Source organism: Aythya ferina (assembly GCF_964211825.1).
Source record: "Aythya ferina genome assembly, chromosome: 2".
NCBI lineage: Eukaryota > Metazoa > Chordata > Aves > Anseriformes > Anatidae > Aythya > Aythya ferina.
The window spans coordinates 136921151-136941017 of record NC_140297.1 but is presented as its reverse complement, the minus strand read 5'-3'; the positions used below and the strand labels follow the sequence as shown (position 1 = coordinate 136941017).

The 19867-nt window shown below is 46.9% G+C and overlaps 1 protein-coding gene across 3 annotated transcripts; it reads left to right on the top strand.

The window, feature by feature from the left end:
* The first annotated feature begins 8312 nt into the window (after window positions 1-8312).
* CCNE2 (cyclin E2) lies at window positions 8313-19489 on the top strand. Of its 3 annotated transcripts, none has more exons than XM_084510774.1 (12): window positions 8313-8376; window positions 9726-9764; window positions 9848-9956; window positions 10183-10239; window positions 11344-11495; window positions 13327-13462; window positions 15114-15260; window positions 16421-16516; window positions 16755-16889; window positions 17561-17672; window positions 18405-18559; window positions 18935-19489. In XM_084510774.1, the coding sequence occupies exons 2-12, from the start codon at window positions 9751-9753 to the stop codon at window positions 19034-19036; spliced, it is 1215 nt and encodes a 404-aa protein (XP_084366900.1). In that variant the 5' UTR covers window positions 8313-8376; window positions 9726-9750; the 3' UTR covers window positions 19037-19489. The 3 variants fall into 3 exon arrangements, with proteins under 3 accessions (XP_084366900.1, XP_084366898.1, XP_084366899.1); XM_084510772.1 differs by having other exon boundaries at window positions 10180-10239; XM_084510773.1 differs by lacking the exon at window positions 8313-8376 and having other exon boundaries at window positions 9603-9764.
* The last annotated feature ends 378 nt before the right edge of the window (window positions 19490-19867 follow it).

The window sequence follows — 19867 nt, the reverse complement described above, 5'->3', positions numbered from 1 at the left end:
AGATGTACGAGTGTTGTGCCCAGTGCTGGGCTCTCTACTGCAAGAGAGCCATGGACATAGTGGAGCGTATCCAGCAAGGGGACAGCAAAATGATAATGGGGCTGGAGCCCCTGAAATAATGCAGAGATCTGGGTTTGTTTGGATGGGAGAAGAAAAGGCTCGGAGGGGGTCTTGTCAATGTGTGTAACTATCTGAAGAGGGCTGATAAAAAAAAAAAAAAAAAGAAGCCAGACTCTCTGGTAGTGCCCAGGGAAAGGACAGAAGGCAATGGGTATGATCTGAAATAAAATGAAATGCCACTTAAATGTAAGTAACAGGTTCACGAGCCTTCACTGGATTGTTCTTTTAGCTTTTTCCTGCAGTCAGAGATCCTTGATCTCCACACTTTTTCAAAACCCATGGAGAGTGGCCTTGCAAGGACATCAGCCAGCTCTCTCAGCATGTTGGATGGGGTCTGCCTAGCCCCATGGACTTGTAGGGGTTCAGTTCCTGCAAGTAGTCCCTGATTTTATCCTCACTTGCTGCTGGTTCATCTTCTCCTTCTTGAACCCTTTCAATAACCTTGGAGTCCTGGGAGACCTTGCTGGTCAAGGGTGAGGCAAAGAAGGTGGGGAGCACCTCGGCCTTGTCTGTGTCCACCAGCCCTGGCCTCATCGGTGAACGATTCCAGCTAGCTGGCTGCTAACTTTGTGTGGATTCAGGCTTTTTCAATAGAAGTTTTGATTGTTCTTAAGTGTTTTTTTTCAATCCCTGGCTCCTCCGAACAGAAAATACACATCTGAAAAATCCACAGAGCAGCTTAGCTTCTTGCAGCACTAGAAATGATGAGATACGTTCTGCCAAGCCTCACTTCATGTGTAAATGAAAGTGGTGCTAGTATGAAAAGCAAACAAACAAACAAAAAAAACACAACACTGTATCTACTCTCACTTCATCAACTTGCATTATCTGCAGATATGTGTGTTTCACAAGTCCATCTTTTCTGAAGAAAATCTCTTGGTCTCAGGGTTTTCTTATGCTTTTACCCCCTCACTGCCCATGGTAGGATGGAGAGCAGGTTCCAGGTAGTTACATTTTTCCCCACGTGTGTTTATCAAGCATATTGTTAACGTCAAAAGGCCACTTCTGTCACCTGTAGTTGCTGAATTGTTAAATTTGAACAAAGCGGGGGACAAAATGATCTATTGCACTGGTGGTGTTGAAATGGAATTTGCGCAACAAAGCATCCGTCATCCCAGAGCAAACACTGAGTAAAAACTTTCATTTTCAGATGTAGATTTTGTGACCTGTACGTTTATCAAAGCAGTGAGCGTGTGCTGAGACGTAGTTTCTACAGAAGAGAGTTCGATCTATTATTTTGTGCAATTGTTTCCATGCAGATTACACAATGTAGTTATACTCACAGTGGTCCTCTTGGGGCTTAGTTCAGGCCTAATACTCCTTTTTTTTAATATAGGTTGGATGTTTTCCAAAGTACCACAAGAAGTGTTTGTGTTTAATTTCTCTGTGCCAAAACAAAAATGTTCATGTAAAGAGTCATATCAACAGAACCCTATTGACTGAAGTTCTCACCTTACAACCCAACTTCCTGTCCATACAAATCCTTGTACATCTCTGACGAAGCTATGATACTAATTACTGCTCTCTGAAAAGTAGCACTGATGGAAGCACTTTGTTTTCTTGTCGAGTTGCTCAGTATCTGCTTTCTTTGCCTCAGTTGACTTCTTTTTGGGCATGTTTATAACCACAAAAGGTTGCCACCTCCACAGTTCAGCCCTACTTGCAAGTAGGGTTCAGGCTTCTTAACGCATACAGAAATGACTCATCAGAAGAGCAAACTGGTACTGCTCTGCCATGGTTCTTCCCGTGGCATAGTCACAATAGGTCAGTATTTGAATAAAAAGGAATGAAGCAAGACTTAACGGGGTGCATAAAGTTTTGTTCCTCAGCCAGCCTTTTATTTCATGAAAATGCTATCTGGGAGCTACTGCTGTATGACTAATACTGCAGAAGTTAAAGTCTCTTGACTTAGAATGACAGGTTTGGGTTGGAAGGGACCTTAAAGCCCACCCAGTCCCACCCCCTGCCATGGGCAGGGACACCTCCCACCAGCCCAGGCTGCCCAAAGCCCCATCCAGCCTGGCCTTGAGCACCTCCAGGGATGGGGCATCCACAGCTTCTCTGGGCAGCCTGTGCCAGGGCCTCACCACCCTCTGAGTGAAGAATTTCTTTCTAATATCTAATCTAACTCTCCCCTCTTTCAGTTTAAAGCCATTCCCCCTTCTCCTATCACTCCACCCCCTGAGAGAGTCCCTCCCCAGCTTTCCTGTAGGACCCCCTTAGGTACTAGGCCATGGTAAGGCCTCCTCTGAGCCTTCTCTTCTCCAGGCCAGGCAACCCCAGCTCCCTCAGCCTGTCTTCATAGGAGAGGTGTCCCAGCTCTTTGATCATCTTCATGGCCTCCTCTGGACTTGTTCTAACAGGTCCCTGTCCTTCTTGTGCTGGGGGCCCCAGAGCTGAACGCAGGGCTCCAGGTGGGGTCTCACGAGAGCAGAGCAGAGGGGGACAATCACCTCCCTCGCCCTGCTGGCCACGCTGCTTTTGGTGCAGCCCAGGGTAGGGTTGGCTTTCTGGGCTGTGAGCGCACGTTGCTGCCTCATGTTGAGCTTCTCATCAACCAACACCCCCAGGTCCTCCTCAGGGCTGCTCTCAACCCCTTTCTCCACCCACCCTGTATATGTGTTTGTTTCAGTTTTGTAGGCAGGTAGATATTTGAACCCCAAAGTGCCTTAATAAGGAGCTAACTGTGTTAATTTCATGGATGACCAAAGGAAAATAAATAATAGCAAAAACAAACAAACAAACAAAAAACAGGTAAGAGTAACAAAACCAGGCCAGGAACAGACTCCAGATCTCAGCAGACATGGGCTGTGTCTGAGGTCTATATTTTCTCCTCCAGTGCAACTTTCACTTTGTTATGTTGAAGCAACAAAATGACCCAGTCAGGCAATATAACGAAAGCATTATAATGCCCTAAAATCATTCTGAGTGCTAAAATAATCCCACATTCCCTGAAGTGGGGCTCTGTAGAGAATTAGAGGTAGAGTGAGGTGGGAAGGGGTAGGGAGGCCTCAGGTTCGGGGGGGCATATGGTTAGTGGCCTACTACTAACAATTTTTGCAAGAAAAGAACCTGTGATTGTGAATAAGAAAGGGAGGACTGATGTGGGCAGACGTATCCCTTGGCTATACTCTGTGGTAAAGTTTGCCTCTAACTCACCTATCTGTGGTGTGAAACTGAGGAATAGGAGGTGGACGTAGTCTGTATTAAATGGGGAGGAAAGAGAGGAATTGGGCTTCTGTGGCTGGTGAGAAACCAGCAAGCAGCTGAATTAATAGATTTATCTTTACCAAATATCTCCTCAGAGTGGGTTGTTTGGTGCAGTTATTATTGCCTGCGCATCATTCTTGCCTCTGGAGAGGTCCATGATGTGCCCTAATCATAGCTAAGGTCAGGGCTATGGTGAGTCATAAGTAAAGTCTTAGTCCCCAGGCATCGAAAAGGTTTTTGTTACAGTGCTTGGAAGCTGGAGCATCAGCTGTAAACACTCTTCACCTTGCAGGCTTGGGAGGGAAAAAAACTGAGCTCAGGGCCCAGCTTTTGACCAGGTGATGTGAGTCACCTGCATGAGGAACTGCATCCACCCACAGTCAGAGGCTGAGCCAGGGAGGAGAGGGTCTACCTCTGCAGCCTGCTGCTCCTGGCAGCAGGGGAAGTGGTATTGCCTACAACGCCTCATGCTGTAGAAGAGCACAGTGAGGATAAATCTATTTTGACAAAGAAAGCACTGTGTTACTGCTTTACTTGCTTTCTTGTGACCTGAGATTCCTTCTTTTCCCATACCTACGCTTAGCTCCTGCTCCAAAAGGCTTTGTGTTTACAGCCCAGTGGTGAAGCAGTGCTGGAAAACATGAGGTCTCGTTATTTCTCTGGGATGCAGACAGGAGATCAAATGCAGTGGTAGGTAAAGATAGATTTAGCATTTGGCTGTTAGTTACAGGTGCTGCTTCCTGCTGCAGAGATGCTGTCCTTACTGGAGTTTGAGTGTGGGCTTTGTTTAGGAAATCAACCATCGAGTATGAGGAGGGTTGTTTCAAAGGTGTTTCCCTTTTTATGTGTTGAAAGTGGGAGTTTAAATGTCTGGATACAGGAAAGAATAAGGATCTTTAACAGAGCATGGATGGAGTGCCTCCTATATAAACGGGCATTAAAGAAAAGATAACTAGTGAGAAAGTCCCATCATCTCAAGAAGAAAGAGGCTACTAACAAGAGTCAGAAGAACATACTCCATTAGCGTGGTTTATGACTGCTGGGAACGTGATGGTGTGTACCTCTGAACGTGGGTTTAAAAGGTTGGTAACTATAGCTGGCTTTCCTCACCCCACCCACTTTTAAAAGCATGTATTGAAAAAGAAAACCAAGGCAAAAAGGAAATCAAGCATTGTATTGTGTTATGTTGCTGTAGATCCGATTCTGCAAACAGCTAGCTTACTCTTGATCTTTCTGCTGTTATAAAAATAACTTACTGCCGGTTGCCATAACTTATCTGATTGCCTATCAATAGTTAGTCACTGTCTGCACTGTTGCTGGTGTCGGCCTTAGAAAGGCATATTCCTATGCTTACAATTAAGAACTTTACTCTGTTATATTTTGCTTTTATCTAACTAATTTTAATAACTGTAATATGGACTCTCTCCCCTTGAAATCATTAAGAAATAATAATAATAATACAGAAACCAATCAGTCAATTTTGTAAGGTCTTAAAATATTTCTTAATGCATATTAGAGTGGATTGTGGCTTTCTGGAAAAAAAAAATCAGAAATGGAGCAAGCATGAAGCTAGTAGAACTTTATAGGTTCTAAGAAAAAGCAAGGATTTTGAAATCTTATGGTTTCGAGTTATCACATGCTATTCTACAGAATAAAAACAATTTGGGAAGGGTATTACTTCCTACTAAAGGATTCCTCTTTAGAAGGGGTATGAGCTTTTCATTGTGCTTTGCTTAGTCGAGGTAGCTGAAGCCATTCTGCACTAAACAAACTCAAATCTCCTCTTAAAAGCAACCTAGTTTTTCCACGTGAAAGTCCTGGTTCCCTTTCCTTTAACTGAGTTATTGGATGGCTTTGACAACATGGATGTGACTCAGAGACAAAGTCTAGCAGCACAGGCAAATTGACCATGCTAAAACTTTTACTGCAACAAGATAGGAATGCAGAGGCCAATATCCCATGTAATTTTGATCACAGTGTAGCCATGTGTGGATATTTATGATGAAATATAGCTGCCTTCTTTAGGACCAACCAGGTGGATTCAAAAGCCCTGGGAGAAGAGCAGTATTGAGCATGCTTGCTAAGCAGGATCTGGGCTTTATAGATCCCCTGTAGGCTGTTAGCTCCTTCCATCGGATCCATGAACAGGCAGCCAAGAAAAGCATCCTCAGCTGTGTAAACTTGTGAGGAAGGCCCTGCAATTCCCACTTTTCCAAAGGGGTTCACATCTTCACTGGAACATGTCTAGAAGTGGTTGTTTGAAAAACTTGAAAACCACAAGCTAATCTAAAGGGGCTTACAAGATCCCAGCACAAATACCCCTTAGTAAGTGCAGTGTGCTTCAAGAAGCTTAAAAACCATTCTCTCATTTAAACTCATTCACTTTAAGGAGGCATCCACATAGTGAAAGAGGATGTACTGTTTGTTAACTCATTTGGAAATGTCTCAGTGTGGGCTAAGTCACTTTAGTTTTATTGCCACATCAAAAGGTCAGCACATGAGCTTGCATTAAAATCATAATTTCATCTAGTGCAGCAAGATTTTATTACAAACTAAATTTGTAGGTAGGTTTTTTGTTTTGTTTTGTTTTCTGTACTGCACAAAATTTAGGGGAGAAGTTGCTGGCAGGGCCTCAGAATGCTTACAGGACTGAGCCAGAATCACAAATACAGCAGCACACAACCTGCAGCTGCTCACAGCAAAAGGCATGGAGAAACAAGCAGCAGTCATTGCTGCCTTTGTGCTGTGACCCATTCATGTTAGGCCTAATCCATTCAATTTTTAAATACTATTTATTCTGCACCATTCTCCTTTCACGATGTGCCACACCATTTGTTGCCGATATGCCAAAACTGCCTTGCTGTTCTCATTTTGGCTTAATTTGACATCCCCGAGGCATGGTGCTTTTTTTTAGGGAAAAGTACTTTGTCTCTCCTCTCCTGCCTGCCTGTTTAGCAGTTTCCAGATCTCTTCAAGAAGTTGGATGTGGCAGGGCTTGAACTGCAGCAAGCCACTTACAGGCCCGAGGTGAGATTTACATCAGAATTTGCCCAAGTGCAGGAGACTGTCTGAAGTCAATGGAGTGGGAGATGCATCCAGACAGCAGGACGTGTCCTGCTTGTGAAGCACAGCAGAGACCACCTAGCAGAGCTCCTTGCTGCAGGCTGTGTCTGCCTTGGGCACCGTGAACTACGGCAGAGGTTATGTTTCCTGAAACAAGCTGGTGGAATACAGACAGTTCACAAAGATTGTTTCTAAGCATCACTAGGCCTGAAGGGATGACAGTGATTTTGCTTTTCATCCTTTTTGAGCCACAAACAGAAGATTTCCTTCATGGTAAGGATGGGAATAGCCGTTCTGCAGAGCTGAGGAGGCTGGGCTGCTCAATGGCCACCTCATGCCATGGTCGTGCACGCTGCTCTGCTTGAAGTTTGCAGGAATCATCATCCCCACGCTGCCAGGAGCTGGAAGCACCACAGGTAAGATATCACCCTAGCTGTCTAAAACCCACGATCTGTTAAGACACTGTTTGTGATGCTGTCATAATGTTTTGGTGGGCTGCGCTGCCTTTCTTCTTGCTCCATAAAATGGCAAAGCCATGAGGAGGTAAGCACCCAAACCTGGTTATCGTGGTTAATTACCACAATAGATATTGTAAGATACAGATATGTTTACTCTTTGGTAGCATTACACTTGGGAAAAGAAAAAGCAGAAGTGAAGAAAACGATGACGAGGTGGATTTACTTGAAGGCAGCTGTGGCGTGTCTTCACGTGTGTTTTGCCCTGCAAAAGAGAGAAAGCACCAGTGGCTTCTCGTGCCTAAAATGGCCGCGTGCAGCCTTGTGTGGATGGCATGTCTCCACGGCGTGCTTTTAAGAAAAACGAAATAAAACGAAAAAGAGGGTTTTCTTTGGTTTAACTAGTGTGAGGCCCTTGCTTGCCAGTGGTCTGTGTGGGATTAGCAGCTCCTAGAAGCGAGGTTTAACTTGGCTGGGGGATGTTCCTGCTGGGCCTGCAGGTGCCCAGGTGTTTTGGGGTGACTCCAGACGGATGCGGGCTGTGTGTGGGGAGGTGTGGGGGCAACAGGCGCTCCTGGGGCACAGTCGGGTGTTGGAATGGGTTGTCCATGGAGGTGGTGGCGTCACTGTCCCTGGGGGTGTTCAAGGAGAGGTTGGACGTGGTGCTTGGGGACGTGGGTGATACCGGTGGTAGGGGGGTGAGGCACAGGGGTGATACTGGTGGTACTGGGGTGGTGCCTGGGGACATGGGTGATACCGGTGGTAGGGGAGCGGTGCTTAGGGGCACGGTTTAGCGGGTGACATTGTTGGTAGGGTGATGCTTGGAGCAGGTGATCTCGGATGTCTTTTCCAGCCCTAATGATTGTATCATTCGCTGCTCCCACAAGGGACTGCACTTTGACGGTCCAAACCCACATTTGGGGTGGAATGCTGAGGAGAAGCCCCCTTTTTTCCCTCAGATCTGCCGATTTCGGGGCTGCTCGCCCAGCGGGGGAGCCGCTGGCAGCCTCGCTGAGGGCGGGGCGGCGGGGCCATGTTTACATTCCGCCGCCCGCTGCACGCTGCCGCCCGCAGCCGGGCCCCCATTGGCGGCAGCGGGCGGCGGCTCCGCCCCGGGGCGGGGGGCGGCGGGCGGCGGGCACGGCTCGGAGCGACCCCGGCACCGGGCACCGGGCACCGAGCACCGAACGGGACGGGACGGGACGGGACGGGACGGGACGGGATGGGGGCTACCGGAGAGGGCACGGCGAGGGGCGAGCGGGTGGGTGAGGGGGGTGCAGAGCGAGGAGCGCGCGGGTGAACGAGGAGGAGGCGGCGGCAAGTGGGGTGCGGGGGGGATCGCGGGGAGCGGGGGGGGGTAACGGGGAGCGGGGGTCCCGGTGCGGGCGGCGGGCGGCGATGCGGGGCGGGCGGGGCGGGGGCGCTGCCTGCCGCCCTCGCACATGCGCAGCGCGGGCCGGGGCCGCGCTATATAGCGGCTTGGCGCCGGCGCCAGCTGAGCGGCGCGGCACGGGCGGAGGCAGCGGAGGTGCGCGGGGAGCGGGGTTTTTGGGGGGGGGGGGTTGGGGGGATTTTGGGGGCAACCGGTGTGAGGAGGGGGCTGGGGGGGATGCTGGTGGGGATAGTGCTGCTGATGATAGTGCTGCTGATTCTGCTGGTGGTGGTGGTGGTGGTGGTGACGGTGATGGGATGCTGGTGATGGGATGGGGATGGGGGTGATGATGATGATGGGGATGGGGGTTATGGGGGTGATGGGGGTGCCGGCACAGCCCCCTGAGGAGCCGAGGGCACCGCGAGGGGGATAGCGGCGAGGCGGGCAGCCCTCCCGCCCGGGCAGCGTTTTGGAGGGAGAGCGGCTGGGAGGGAGGGAGGGAAGGAGGAGGTGTGGGGACGGCTCCATCCAAACCCCCTTCAGCCCCCCCACTCCTTCAACCACCCCCTCACCCCATCCAACCCCCCCTGGGGGTGCTGCTGTGAGCGGGGTCAGCCGCCCCCCGCCCGCCTTGGGGAGGTTTTGGGGAGGATTTTGGAGGGAGCCGGGCGCGGTGGGGGCGGGGAAGCCTCTTGGCGGGCTGACCCCGGCTGCCCGCCCGCCTGCACCCCCCCCATGCTTTGGGGACCCCCCTCAGGACCCGGACCCAGCCGGGGGGGGCTCGCTCCCTGCCCCTGCAGTGAGGGGGTGGGGGTCCCATCCGCCCCCAGCCCCTTCAGTGAGGGGTCCCCATTTGGGGGGGGGGGGGTCTCAGCGCTGCCCTGCCCCCCCCCGCCCAGGCACCCCTCACCCCAAAAGGAGGAGGAGGAGGAAGGGGAGGATGAAGAAGAGGGGGGCGGCGGGGGCTGGGCGCTTTTTGGAGGGAGAAGCGAGCGCGGGCAGCACGGCAGCGGCGCCCCCCACCCCCAGCTCCCCTTTCTCCCCTTTCTCCACCCCGGGACCAGCCGGGACCGGGACCAGCTCGGCCCACGGGACCAACCGGGCCCCCCCCAGCCCTGTTCAGCCCAGTTTGGCCCGGCACAGCCCGGCTCGGCACGGCGCAGGCCCGGCTCTGCCTCCCCGCTCGCTGCAAATTGGCGCGGAACCGGCGCGGCGCAGCGCGGGCGGCCCCGGGGGGGGGGGGGGAGCCCCTCGGTGTGCCCCCCACTGCCCCTCTGCACCATGCACAGCCCTGGGGGGCTCAGGGTGGAAGTGAGGAGAGATTTCTGCTCAGAAACAGCAGCCAGGCACTGGGACGGGGTGCCCAGGGAGGTGGTGGAGTCGCCGTCCCTGGGGGTGCTCAAGGAGAGGTTGGACGTGGTGCTTGGGGACATGGTTCAATGGGTGACACTGTGAGGCTCCCTTTGAGAACACATCACTCACTTTCTGTTCTTCCTCCGGTCCAGGTAGAGATCCCAGCACACGAGGAAGATGTCAAGGCGCAGGTAAGCTCCCAGCCTGGCCGTGCACCCGGCTGGTCCTCGCCCACCTCGCCGCCCCTCTCCTAACAGTGCCCGTCTCTTTGCAGCAGCCGACTGCAAGCCAAGCAGCAGCAGCCCCTGTCGTGCCAGGAGGAGCCTCCGCAGGAGCTGCAGGCACCAGAACACCTCCAGACCAGAAAAAGGAGAACAGCAGAGGTGACCAGCCTGGATGACTTAAAAAAAAATAAAAATAATAATAAAAAAAAAATAATAATATTAATAATATTGCAGGTTTCCCCAGTCACTTGGATGGGGAAAATGAGAATTAATTCTCTGTAAAATTAGAAAATGGGGCAGGAGCAGCAACGATTTCTTTAGCTGTAGAGGTGGGTGTGCTGGTCATCATGGTCAATCGACTGATGTATTCCTCTCTTTTCAGCAGGAGGTTAAGAAGAAAGAAGATGGGAAAATTGCTAAAAAACATCAATATGAAATTAAGGTAACTCAGTCCTGAATGCTAGGTCAAACTAGGTGAGGGAGTCTGGTTAATATTGGTGGGTGTGAAGTCATGCATTCCGTGCTAGGAGGTATTGAACAAGGCAAGTTTATACCTTCAGGTGTATAAAGTGCGTCAGCTCTGCAACTTAGCATCTCTTTATGCATTTTTCACTTTTTACAGAGAGTTTGTGAACTAAGTTAACTCCTAGGAAACTTACTTGAGTCTGGCTACATAGCTTTAGATACAGTAAAGAAATGATACGTATCTTACGTAGCAAGGTGGCTGTGTAGGAAATGCTCCTGTGTTCAGGGACAGGTGTTGCCATTCTTTGTGCATGGGATCCCCCTAAATGCACAGAACACGATTAAAGCTCACTTGTCACCATTTTGAAGGCTGTCAGCCATTACAGCACTACATATGCCTCACGCACCTGATGCCTCCCTACTTGTATTGGTTACGTACAACCAAATAACAGTGAAACAAGTTACACGCTTAGCTAAAGCAATCTAGAGTTCTTTCTCTGAGGCTTCCTGCATGAAATAACTTCGGGTTGCTCTCCTTTGGAGTCATTGCATGTTTGGCATTGGCAAGCTGAGAGATAGTTCACAGCTGCTGCTTGCTCGGTGGGTATCTAGCTCTGGAGCTGAGATGGGTGGCTCCTCCCTGGAGTACTAAATTGGAAGATAACCAGTTGCTGAATTTCCACTGAGAAACAGTAGAACCTCCACCCTCTCCTTTTTTTTTTTTTTCCCTCTGAATAGATAAGTAGATAGGACCAGCAGCCAACTGTCTTGTTTTCTAGTAGCAGTAAGTACCTTTTTGTTAGGTGTTGTAGCTGTAGAGCTCAAGCAATAGATATATTGCATGTGGGTTCATGAACCAGTGACAGATCTCCTCCAGCTGAGTTCCTCGGATCTGTCAAATTTGTTCGTATGTTTTCTGTCTCTCGGCTGCAAAAGACTTTGGCATTTAGTCTGTCTCTCTTTCAAATTGATTCTGAGGCCCAGAAAAACTAATGCATGTTACAAGCATTGTTACTATAATCTACCTCTCTTTCTATCCTAGTAAAACTGATGTTTAAAACACACCTTGTTTATGTTGCAGAGCTGTTGGCCGCCCACGATAACAGGAGGCATCTCACCGTGCATAATTATCGAAACGCCTCACAAAGAACCGGTAACCACTGACTTCTCAAGATTCAAAAAATACAGGTTCAGAAACCTCTTCATAAATCCATCGCCTCTGCCAGAACTCAAGTAAGTTGACCAGATACAGCGGATGCTGATGTCTCATCACACGTGGTGAACTACTGTCGTAGCATCTGATGTTGTGTTGTGTTTGTATAACAGTGGACAGTACACAGCCCATTCTTCTACTTATCTCCTCATCCCACAAACAATTCAATGTCCAGAAAAAGACAGGATCTGTCCTATTGCTTATATTATAAATGCACTGCACAGATCACTTTTGCCTTTTGGATTTATCCTTTTATAACTTATAAGCTCTTAAGAGGTGCACAGTGGTTAAAACTGACCTTCTTTGTGTTGTTGAAACTGAGTGACCAACAAGTGACCAAAATACTAAGCAAAGTTTTCTGTAAGAACTTAAAACATTTAAGTGAAGGTGTTGCTGAAGGGGAAAGGATAATCACTCAGAGTAGAATATTTCTTGCAAAATTTTTGTTAGTATTCTTCAAGTATACTGACAGGAACAGTTTGCCTTCTGCAGAGGACAGACTAGCTGACTAGAGAGGATTTCAGTAGGTCTATCAGTGGCCTTTTTCACCAAGCTTTGAACTTGACTGCTCTTCTCAGTATGACTCCCAAGCCTGCTGTACGTTGCTGAACGATGTTTTAAAGAGCAATATGCTCTTCCCTATATCTGGCAAATAACATTTCTGTAAATGTTGGAAAGCTTAATGCAGAGCACTTCTTTATTTTTTAAAAAAAAAAAAAAAAAAAAAAGTGAAGGGAGGAATCTCATGTATGCCTTCAGAAAGTTGCTGGATCCTGAAGACGTGTTCAGGCACAGAATTCCACACAAGGAGTTTCATCCTTGATGTTCCCCTCCTGTCAGTAGGCACCTGGTAAAGCTGTGATCCAGCCTTTCCGATTACCCAAAGGAGAAGGTTGTTTACTCCCTGCTGTCTTATTCATACTTTCCTAATTGCAGCAGGAAGATTGTAATAGGAGATTTCTTGATGCCTGGCCACTAAGAGAGAGCTGTGCATTAAGCAAGTATCTCTCTCATTTATTTTTTTTATTTATGGTGGCAACAGAATGAAACTGATCTTAGTAAAAGTTTGTAGGCAGTGCCAGTGATGAGGTCTGTTCAATTTCTCTATGCTCTTGCTTGGGGAAAGGTAACTATGGAACTCCAGGAACTTCACCAGGAGATTGACACTATGTTAATTGCAACCTGTCCACCTGAGTGGCTGTAGGGTGAGGAATACTGAAGGGAAAAAAACACATTGATTCATTATAACAATTCCAAATTAAAACCAAATTGTATTTATTATATAGGCATCTTTCTCCTTCCCAGGTAAGCTTGGCTGCTGATAAATTATGTTAGCAATAAACGAAAACTTAATTTTTATTTCAGTGGCCTGTTTCTAAGCCTCATCTGTCCCTTCCTTTTTTCTAAACACCAGCTCTCAATATCTTTCCGAAACTGAGGTGGACAACTTTGTGCCTGCTGTTTCTTAGGTGGTAGGATGGTTGTTTGTTTGGTTTTGTTTTCTGCCTTGCTCTCTGGAAAGCCAGGTTTTAAAATGGCTGAGCTGTGTGTGTTAATGGCCACCTCACTAAGCAGAGCAAGGAACTCCGCGTGGTTGTATGTGCAACTTTTGGGATGCACGTGTTCAGTTTTATTGGCTGCTCTGTAAAACTGGGCTTGCTGATGATCTTGGCAAGCTGCTGTGGTGGTGGTAAGTGTTCAGTGCATGCCTGCAGTTTGCTAATTCCTGTAAGGATCTTTTAGGCTGCAGAATTTTTCTTTCTGTTCATGAATATCTGTAAATCGTGTTTTTAACACTCTTTTTGTGAAGGTGCGTGTATACTTACAGTGTTCTGTAACTTTACTCCGTAGCTGGGGAAATTCCAAAGATGTCTGGCTCAACATCCTGAAGAAGGAGAACAGATACGCTCACTGCAAACACTTCACCTCACTCCACTCCAGTTTGCAACCGCACATGCGATCGATACTGCTAGACTGGCTCCTAGAGGTGTGTTCCTTTTCTTTCCTTGTGCTGTGGTATGCCTGTGAAGCAGGCAGATGTAAGCAGAGCTTCTATGTAAAAGATTCAAGAACAAAATGTACTGGAAATGCCCAAACCAGCTTGCAACAAAGGGGTTACAATTACTACTTCTGATCCTCTTGATGAGCTACGTTCAGTATCTCCTGGTTGGAGGCACCCAATGTCCCCAACAGGGCAGCAAGCAACAGCTGGAAATGTTTGTTCTCACCATCCTGCATAACTGCCTGGGAACAGGGGAAATCTGGGTTTGGGATGCTTCTATTGCAGTAGCTGTAATCAGGTTATTTGTGGAGCTTCAGTTTTACATCTTCAGGTGTACCTGAGCTCTGAGACAACTGCATCTGCAGTGAGGACTGGGGTTATTGTCCTGGCCCTGTGTAACATCAAGAGCCTTTAGATGTCTGCCCCGACACTGTTCTTTTCTGACTTACTAGTAAATGTTTAATTATATCCTTCAGAGGGAGCAGGAGAAAGTATGTTAGTGACTGCCACCTGAAGGCCCTTGCTGCAGACAGATTCTCTGAAAAGGATTGCAGATAGATCACCCCTGTCCCAGGCTGGTTGCTGTGCTTCATCCCGTCCCAGCTGTCAAAGTGGAGGTTCTCACTCTTGGCAGCCGACCCCATGCAAAGTGGTGTGAGTGCTGCAGAGAGCTGTGTTCTGGAACCGATTCCAAGAACACTCTGTCTTGCAGAATATTCGATGGCTGCTGCCAAGAGCAACCTTTGCCTCACGTAGCTCTCGCTCTCCAGCAGAAGGGATCGGTGCAGGTTTATCAGTTCTGTGACACCAAGGGCTGCCGGGGAAGCAGATGTTGGGGTGGCACGCTTGCTGTCTTGATTGAACGGTGCTGATAGCAGGGAGTTTGGGGGGAAAGAGGTGTGTGTCTTTTAAATATGGTGTGAATACAAAGATGGTTGCACTTCTGTGCTTCACTGCTTCCTTTAATGTGCAATTTACATCCAATTCAAAGGTGATACGTAACTTTTATCTTAAAATCTTGAGCTGCTAGGAAATAAACATTTTGGTTCGGAAACTGATCACATTGATCTAATTACTGTTGTCCAGCTCAGTGGTTCTGTACGCCTCAGCCGAGTAAAATCACAGCAGCTTCCAGTTCTCCAGTAGCTCCTTACCTTGTCTTCTGTGACTTCATGTTAGAGATAATACTTAACACGACCAAGTAATGTTAATTTATGCTTGGCATAAATACAAAAGTACTCTTTTATAGAACTTATACCATTTATTCATGGAAGAGCCTGGTATGGACCTTTTTAGTTGTGACTCTTGCTTGCAGCCAGTAGTTAATCATTTCATAGTAGCTCATCAGGTTGTGAATATTACATCAGCCCTTAAAAAAAAAAAAAATAGCTGTGATATTACTGCCAACTAGTTGCATTTTCAAAGGTCAGGAAGGGATGTATCCACAAACAGGCTTTCAACCTTTTCTTGGGAAATAACTAGAAATAGTGAGATTTTTATTCTGACTTTGTGTCCAAGCAGAATAATTGAGTGAGGTGGGAAAGTCAGAGCTACTTGGGATGCACTGCCTGGATGTTTTTTTAGCATGCATACATTGGGTTTTATAACAGAAAATTTACTTTTTTCTTTGTTGCAGGTCTGTGAGGTGTATGCGCTCCACAGGGAAACCTTCTACCTAGCTCAAGACTTCTTTGACAGGTTCATGTTGACACAGAAGAACATTAACAAGAGCATGCTCCAGCTCATAGGAATTACCTCATTATTCATCGCCTCCAAGCTCGAGGTAAGACATAAGGAGGGGGATATTACATTTGAAATAATTGAAGGCGGTGGTAACATATTTATTTCTTCTGTCTGAATCTTTTGAACTTGGTGGCACACACACAGCACTGCAGGTCAGAAGGGGAAATTCTTTTTCTTTTCCTTCAGCTGTGCTTGTATCAATCTCTTAGAGCTCAGTCTTTGTCCTCCCTTTCCTCTGCAGCAGGGAGGGAGACCACATAAAGTTAAAAGGTATGCAAACGTGCTTGGAGCAGTGCTGCTTTGTTTTGTCTTTTGCAAAATACAGAGCAGTTGGCAAACAATCTCAGGAATGGGTGTGGGACTTGAACAAAACCAAGGCTGTGTCTCGAGCCCATACAGCAGGTTGATATCCCTTTAAACCCATTTAGTGGGGTTTTTATTTCGAGGGTAATGTAATCAGTGCAACAATGGCGATGCCTTGCATTGCACGCTACAGCTCTGAGCCAAGACCATGTTTTTGTCTGTCTCCTAAATAGGCTACAGCACATGGTAGGCTAAACAGAGAGGGAAATTTGGGATATTTTTATACTTGGAAACCCCCCAATCTAGCTGTTGCTCCTAAAGCAAGGTGCTGCACTGCAAGCAGGTCTGTTGGCAGGTTCTTGTTTACTAAAACACCTACACATAGCCCAGACCGGCCTGATTAGGTTAGGTTGGTGAAATTATTTGTTAAGTGTCTCTGCGCCATTTTGCCAGCTGTGGTGGCTGTGGGATTTTCTGTTGTCATTTTCTAGCTTTCTTTTTTAAATCTGTGTGATTACATCAGCACTAGCTGATGTTATGCCTAAGCTGTGTCAGTGTGCTCTGAGAACAGGGTGGTATTTACTTTTTTATATCAAATGGTAGGGCTGAGAAGAAAGCAGTTTTAATGAAAGGTGGTTTCAGTTGCTCAGCATTTATTTCCCCAAAAGCTAAAAAGGTTCCACTAAGTTTGTCATGTTAAGCAACAGATAACATACAACCTACTTGTTTGATATCTCCTATCACGCAAGTTTCAAGTCACTTCATATAATATTTTGCTAGTGTAAGTAACGTTAATATTTCAATATGGTCTAAAAAACATTTTCCAGCATTTTCTCAAGCTTTCCTAGACTCATAAGGCTCTCTAATCCTGACTTTTTTTTCTTCTTCCTTTCAAAGGAAATCTACGCTCCTAAAATACAGGAATTTGCTTATGTCACTGATGGTGCTTGCAGTGAAGACGACATTGTAAGAATGGAACTTATTATGTTAAAGGTAATAGCTTTGTTTTTAAGTCCCAGCTGAAATCTCACTTCAGCTGAAACTTGTATTTTTATGTCACTTCAAAAAGTGGTAGGCACACAATCTAAACTGAGTACTTGGGCTTGAAATTTTTAGGATCTGTGCAATAAATGGAGCTAAGTCAGAAGGGGGTGGTGTGGGGAAGAAGATCAGAGCACAAAGCAATTCTTGCGTGCTTTAGGAGCTTAAATGTTTGTTTAATCTTTTGCAGGCTTTAAAATGGGAACTCTGTCCTGTGACAATCGTCTCCTGGCTGAACCTCTACCTTCAGGTGGATGCTCTGAAGGACGTTCCGAAAGTGTTGCTACCTCAGTATTCTCAGGAAAAATTCATTCAGATAGCACAGGTGAGTGGTTAGTAGTAGATATCTGAGAGCAGGGAGACCAGAGACACATGGATGCTTCTCATCAAACTAAGACTTTTCTGTCCACTAGAAATATTACCAAGTAATGCAGTGCTCTGGGGACAGCAGGCAGTGGAAGCAGCTCTGGAGGGTGCACAGCAGGAGCCTCTGTGGCCAGTTAACTGTTTTCCCTGTGTCTTTTGTAACAGTGTTTCTGTGTGCTTGGGCTAGAAGGTAGCATGAGGAGGGTTTGTGTTCTATCCTGAAACTACCCTGGTTCAACATTTATGGATACATGTGCAGGCTCAAGGGCTTACTACAGAGTAGATCTAATTCCCTGAGCTACTCTGTAACCTTTCAGCTTAAGCAAATACCTTCCCGGAGCTCTGCTGAGTTTAAAGCTGTGCTTCAATCTGTGCAAGCAAATTGCCTTGCGTGTTAGTGGTAGAAGTGCAACTTTGGTTGCACTGCACCACTCTCAGACCTCCTTCAGCTGAAATTGGTGCTGCAGATAAACCAGATGCATGCAATTGATACCGAAAAGAGCAGGACTACAGACCAGGAGGACTCCATCAGGGCTAGTATATGCAGAGCAATTTCTGGGGCACAGTTATAGTGAAGTTATCCTCTTGTTGAAAGGCGTAACTCTTAAATCCTCAACTCTGTTTCCTCAGCTCTTGGACCTGTGTATTCTGGATGTGAACTCTTTGGACTTCCAGTACAGAACACTAGCTGCTGCTGCACTCTGCCACTATACCTCAATTGACGTCGTTAAGAAAGCTTCAGGTAAGAAGCTGCTGCAAGTTTTTATCTTGTTAGGCTGTGGCTTCTGAAGGCTGGTACACACCTGATGCTGCTGAGAGCGAGCTGGACAATCATGCTGCAAAAGAGCAAAAGCTACACAGGCACTAATAATGGTTCATTCCTCTGTCATGTGGGTTACTCCCACTCCCCCAGATTTTGCTTCCTTCTGTTTCAGATGTTGCCAAGACTTGAGAGAGAAGGAAGCACTTTCAGAAAGCACAGCCGTATCTAAGGAAACTAAGGAGATTCTTGCTTCTGGGTTGATACTGCTCCTCTACGAATTAACTGTTTTGGGAGTCAGTAACTGTACATTACTTGGTGACTTTGTCTCCTTAGATGTAGTTTTAGACAGTCCTTCCTGGCTGCCAATGGCATTGAACCTTTGTGGCTAGTTCCCACAAGTGTGTCCTTTACGAAGTCCCAAAAAAACCTGCTTAAGTTCAGCACTTGTGCATTGCATAAAGGACAATGCTATGATGCAGGCTTTCTTGTAGGGTGAACCAAAAATCTCACTCAAGTGAAAAAGTCCCAGTAGGGTAAGCTGTCACTTAAACTGTTCCTGATCACAGAAACCCTAATGGCCACGTTAGGAGATGTTCCCGATTTTCTTTATGTGCAGTATTTCTTAAACTTGTAATATTGTAGGATTTTTAGCCAGGGAAGACTGTGCAACTCCATGTTTTTTAAATGTTATTACTGTGCTTTATCCTACAGGCTTAGACTGGGACAGCATTTCAGAATGCGTGGAGTGGATGGTTCCTTTTGTCAACGTGGCCAGAAAAGTCCCTGTGAAGCTGAAGAATTTTAAGAAGGTTGCAGCAGAAGACAGGCATAACATCCAGACGCACACAAACTACTTGGACATGCTGGTGGGTGGCTTGGCTGTTTACAGTGTGCATTGCACACCCCTTGTCCTGAGGCATTTAAGACTGTCCAGACAGCCACCTGCTAGCACCTGGGCTGCCTTGCCTGAACCAACATGGGCACAGAAATAAATTAATGCACATCCTTTAGCATAACATGCACGAGCCATAAGCAAAGACTTAGATATCGAAGAATTACTGGTGAAAGTGTTTAAGATACAGTAATCTTCACTGTGTTGTTTAGTATCTTTCATTTTATATTCAGTGACCTAACTCTTACTAAAATTATACCAGCACTATGAGGAAAAGCTGCTGCCAACTAATAAGATTAAAAAGTAGAATTTGCCCTGGTATTAACTGTTGTCTGTCCCCCCTCCACAGGAAGAAGTTAATAGTGGAGTAGTGTCTGCTGCCCCAGGCCAGTTATCACCTGTATCAACAGCAGGAATAATCACGCCTCCCAAAAGCACAGAGAAGAAATGAAAGATGGGCATCAACCTTCGTGATCAGTTTCAGAACCCAGTCCAGGTGCTTCAAGACAAGCCCACAGTAAGGTTGACTCACTTCAGTGCTCTTTAATGATACTCAAGACTTTGGCAGTAAGACACGTCCAACAGAGCATCAGATGGAAATGGGGACCAGCATTTTCCTGCAGCCTTGATAAAAGAAGTTTTAGACCAAGCAGCCCTGCCTGTGTTATCACAGGAGGCTGGACTATGTTAGTCTCTTCTCACATAGGACTCAATTCAACTCTGAACATTCCTAATTTATGAATTTCAAGAACATGTTTTGAAAGGGCTGAGTGGCAAGGTTGGTCTGCTCAGCTTGTTTACTTGTCACTGTGCTTTAACTTGGGATAGCCATACCGAACCGGTGCCAGCTTGTACATATTTACCTCTTCTTGACCTCTCTTCTCCTGCCTGTCAGTCAGTCAGCTCCGAGCTCAGGTGCAGTATTACGGAGGTCAGTGAGGAATTAGTTTTACTGTTCTGAAACCACTCTGCTGTTGGGCTAAGCTAGAGCCAGCCCTGCAGCAAGGTTTAGTTCCATAGCAAGGGGATAAATCACCTTTTAGGGCTGCCATAAGCTTAAGATCCAGCACACCCCTGACCTCAGGGAAGAGCACAAACAGAAGCGTGCTGCTGAAGTAACTTAACTGGAAGAAGTGCAGTCCTTGAAGGAAAGAGTTCTATTTTACAAGACCCACCCACAAACGTGCAACAGTTAAAAAGTAAAATAAGGAGAACTGGAGGGTAGGAGAAAAGTGAAGTGCTGGTGTTCTACAACCACTCAGTTCCTAGGAGCAGTATTTTA